The 4,902-nt window shown below is 42.8% G+C and overlaps 1 protein-coding gene across 1 annotated transcript; it reads left to right on the forward strand.

Moving 5' to 3' along the window:
* The first annotated feature begins 3,571 nt into the window (after positions 1–3,571).
* On the forward strand, positions 3,572–4,168 carry LOC113870068. Its single transcript, XM_027506667.1, has 2 exons — positions 3,572–3,932; positions 4,077–4,168. The coding sequence occupies exons 1-2, from the start codon at positions 3,572–3,574 to the stop codon at positions 4,166–4,168; spliced, it is 453 nt and encodes a 150-aa protein (XP_027362468.1).
* The last annotated feature ends 734 nt before the right edge of the window (positions 4,169–4,902 follow it).

Here is a 4,902-nt window from a genome sequence, read left to right on the forward strand (position 1 = left end):
TTCCCCATTTCGCTTCGAGGACCGGCCTTTAGTAGGTTTACCAGACTACCCCTTTTGTCCATTGATTATTTTGCAACCCTCACCAGACGATTCAATTTACAGTTTGCTACGAGCCGACCCCCCCTGACATCTATAGCACTCGTCAATATTCGTCAGGAGAAAACGGAGACACTTAAAGCGTTCATGGAACGCTTTGGCAAAGTAACACTTTCAATCCATAATTTGGAACCAGTCGTGGCCATGCACCATCTCACAACGGCTCTTGGACCAGGACCTTTTATTAATAGCATATCTAAAACACCACCCATGGACCTAGATGAATTAAGGAGTAGGGTTGCAAAGTATATGCAAATGGAGGAGTTAGCCAAGTACCGAAATCAAGTCCGAATGGACCAGGGGTCCAATTCAAAAGATATGAATAAAAGCGAAACTTTCAAGTCTTTGCAAGAGAACAAAGATAGAAGAAATGATGTTGAGAGGCTGCCGAGAGGATGCAAGTATTCGTCATATACAACCCTTAACACTAACCGGTCTAGGGTGCTCGACCAAGCTTTAGCAGCAGAAATATTGAGCATGCCCAACACGCCTCCGGGCAGACAAAAGCAAATCTTGCTGATATCATCGCAATAGAGGCCATACCACAGAGGAGTGCATGGCCCTCAAGGATAAAATCGAAAATCTAATCAAGGAAGAACATCTTCGAGAATTAGTGCAAACAAATCCTTCCAATCATGCTGAAAGGGGTAGAGACCGCTACCCCGAAACAACGGAGTTGGTCAAGAGAGCCCCCTGTCAAACAATATGACGAACGTGAAAAATATTCCAAAAGGGTTATTAACACCATAGCCAGTGGGTTTGCAGGTGGAGGGCCCACCAATTCGGCCAGAAAGAGACATCTGAGACAAGTCCGATCTGTCAACAATATATTGCTGGGTAGTAGAATAAGGATCCCCCCATAACATTCACTAACGAGGACTTTCAGGGGGTAGATCCTGTGCAAGATGATCCTATGGTTATAAGTGTTGATATTCTCAATTGCACATTCTAAAAAACTCTAATCGTCCAAGGGAGCTCGGCCGATATCCTCTATTGGAACACATTCAAACAACTGGGATACCAGAAGAGGAACTCAAAGAATATTACGAGCCACTAATCGATTTTTTTGGGGAGTGAGTAGAGACCCGTGGGTGTATCGACTTGTATACCTCGTTTGGATCAAAACACGAAGGAAAACGCATTAAGGTCACTTACCTGGTGGTACATGCAAATACTTTGTACAATATACTGCTCGGTCGGCCGTCCCTCAATAAACTGAAGGTCATAGTCTCCACTCCACACTTGGCTATGAAATTTCCATCAGAAAAGGGTCGAATAGTTACGGTCCACGCTGATCCGAAGACTGCCAGAGAATGCTATTTCGCAAGTCTACGCCTAAAACCGCTCCAAGGATACAAACGAGATGTCAATATCATATCTCCTCAGTTAGGAGAAAACCTGGATATTGAGTTGGACCCTAGGATTGATGAGGGGTGTTGGGTCGAACCCAGTGAAAATAAGCAACCTTTCCAGTTAGGAACGAACCTTGAACAGGTCACTTACCTGGGCGTCAGCTTGACTGCACAAGAGAGGCAAGACCTTCAGAAAGTCTTGCTACAAAATGTTGATTTATTTTCCTGGTCGGCTTCCGACATGCCAGGCATAGACTCAAAATTTCTCTGTCATCATCTATCGGTTTATAAGGGGGCCAAACCGATAGCACAAAAAAAAAAGGAAGATCAGAGGTGATAGAGCGAAAGCGGTGAAGGAGGAGACTAGTAAACTGCTACAAGCTCGCTTTATCCGAGAAGTAAGATATTCCACCTAGTTGGCCAACGTAGTTATGGTCAAAAAGGCCAACAGCAAATGGCAAATCTGCTCTGACTTCACAGACCTCAACAAGGCATGTCCAAAGGATGCTTACCCTCTTCCAAACATCAACACCTCAGTGGACGATGCAACAGGCCACAGAATACTTAGTTTCTTGGACGCATACTCTAGATATAATCAGATTCGGATGTATCTCCCAGATGAGGAAAAGACGGCATTTTTCACGGACTCGACGAATTTCTGTTACCGAGTAATGCCCTTCAGTCTGAAAAATGCAGGAGCAACTTATCAAAGGTTGATGAATAAAATTTTTGAAAAACAAATAGGGAAGTGCATGGAAGTATACGTTGACAACATGGTGGTCAAATCCATTTCCTTGGAACAACATCTCGCTCATTTAAAGGATGTATTCGACGAAGCAAGGCAACATGGGATGCGATTTAATCCTAATAAGTGCACATTTGGAGTAGCCGGGGGCAAATTTCTAGGGTTTATGCTATCGGAAAGGGGGATCCAAGAAAACTCTGATAAGTGCCAAGTCATCAGTGAAATGACCAGTCCTCAGAATGTCAAGGAGGTCCAAAGACTTGCCGGCCGGATTGTTGCCCTCGCCAGATTTCTGCCTATAATGGCAGAAAGGTCTCGACCTTTCATTGATCTGCTTAAGAAGTCGCAAAAATTTACTTGGTCTGATGAATGTGAGGCAGCTTTTCTCTAGTATAAATATATGTTAGCAGCACCGCCTATGTTGACGAAATTGAAACCAGGACAAGATATGATTATTTACTTGGCGGTATCAGATAATGTCATTAGCTCGGTCTTATTACAAGAAACACCTGAACTGGCCCCAGTATACTTCATCAGTCGAACACTCCAAAACCCCGAGACCCGGTATCAGTTGATGGAAAAAGTAGTGCTTGCTCTAGTCCATATGGCTTGTCGGTTAAGACATTACTTCTAAAGCCAGCGGGTGGTGGTGCATACTAACTGCCCACTGGCCAAAATTTTGAGAAAACTAGAGCTAGCTGGTCAGTTGGTGGCATGGACAATCGAGTTATCCCAATTTGATATCCATTTTGAAAACTGGCGCCCACTTAAAGGTTAAGTTCTTGCAGATTTTGTCAATGAGTTCACCACCCATGACCAGACCAGCACAGATATGTGGAACCTACATATAGATGGATCGTCAAACCGACAAGATTGTGGAGCAGGAATTATATTAGAAGGATCAAACACTGTAATGATTGAACAATCCATTCGGTTTGCATTTAAAGCATCCAACAACCAGTCTGAGTATGAGACATTGCTGGCCGGCCTCAAGTTGGCAAAGAAAATTGGAGTCAAACGCATCACTTGTTGGAGTGATTCAAAGGTAGTGGCCGAACAAGTCAATGAAACTTTTCAGGTGAAGGACTCAGTTATGCTAAAATATTTTCAAGAACTCAAAAATATTGAAGGAGAATTTGACGAAGTATGTGTTCGGTATACACCAAGGACAATGAACGAACAGGCTGATAAACTTGTTAGGCTTGCTAGTCAAAGAAAACTAGGTCGTGTGATTCACCAAGAGATTCATAAACCCAGCATCTCTAAGCATGAATGCATGGAAATTAAAGACTTGCCTCAAAATTGAATGACCCCAATCATTCACTATCTCACTAATAATAGCTTGCCTAGTGATCCAACATTAGCCAAGAAAACGAGAATGCAGGCTGCCAAGTACATCCTTCTCGGTACAGAATTGTACAAAAGAGGAATTTCAACACTCATGTTGAAATGTCTTGATGAGAATCAGGCCGGTTATGTGATAAGGAAAATTCATGAGGGCATTTGGGGTACCTATTCGGGTGAACGAACCATGGCAGCTAAAATTCTGAGAGCCAGATACTTTTGGCTGACACTATCTAAAGACTGCGACATCTTTGTAAAGAAGTGCATTCCTTGTCAGCAACACGGCCCCCACATACACCAACATGCCGACACCATCCATCCCATCACCTCACCATGGCCCTTCACCATTTGGGGAATGGACCTTCTCAGACCTTTTCCCTTGGCAAAGGGACAATGTAATTTTTTTATCATAGTCGTGGATTACTTTACCAAGTGGATTGAAGCAGAACCACTCTCCACCATCACAGCCAATAACGTGCAAAATTTCACATGAAAAAATACAATCACATGATTCGGCATACCTCATGCTCTGATAACAGATAACGGACTACAATTCACGGATCGACGATTTAATGAATTTCTGGAAGGACTGCAGATCAAACACAAAGTCACATCTGCTGAACATCCTTAGACTAATGGACAGGCCGAGGCTGCAAACAAGGTCATTTTACATGAACTTAAAAGAAGATTAGGTTCGGCAAAAGGAGAATGGGCAAAAAAATTGCCCAAGATCTTATGGACTTATCAATGTACACCACAAACAACTACAAAGGAGACACCTTTTCGGTTAACATATGGTACTGATGTCATGGTGCCGGTCGAGATTGGAGAGCCATCATTTCGAAGACAACACTTTGACGAATCAACTAATGACGAATCCCTAACCATCAACCTTGAATTATTGGATAAAGTACGTGGTCATGCAGCGATAGTGGCCGAGGCCAGCAAAAGGATAATGGCAAGGAAGTTCAATTCAAAAATTAATTCAAGACAATTCTATGTTAATGACTTGGTACGGCGAGTAAAAGGAGAAGCACGTCGGGACTGACAAGAAGGGAAGTTGGCTGCTAATTGGAAAGGACCCTTTCGGGTAACAGCACGGCTAGACAATGGGTCATACAAGCTAAAGACACTTGAAGGAAAGACAATACCGAGAACTTGGAACAACACACATTTAAAGCATTATTTGAGTTAGACACTTGTAATATGTAAACGGTGCACTCTTTTCCTCACCCAGGTTTTGTCCTCTTAAAAGAACGTGAAAAGAAATTTTCCTGAGAAGGTTTTTAACGAGACACATTATCAATAAAATACATCTTCTACAACTATTTGGTTTTTCTAGATTATCACTTGATTTCCCTCCCG

Source organism: Abrus precatorius, unplaced genomic scaffold (assembly GCF_003935025.1).
Source record: "Abrus precatorius isolate BTA unplaced genomic scaffold, Abrus_2018 Scaffold6, whole genome shotgun sequence".
In the NCBI taxonomy this organism is placed as follows: Eukaryota; Viridiplantae; Streptophyta; class Magnoliopsida; order Fabales; family Fabaceae; genus Abrus; species Abrus precatorius.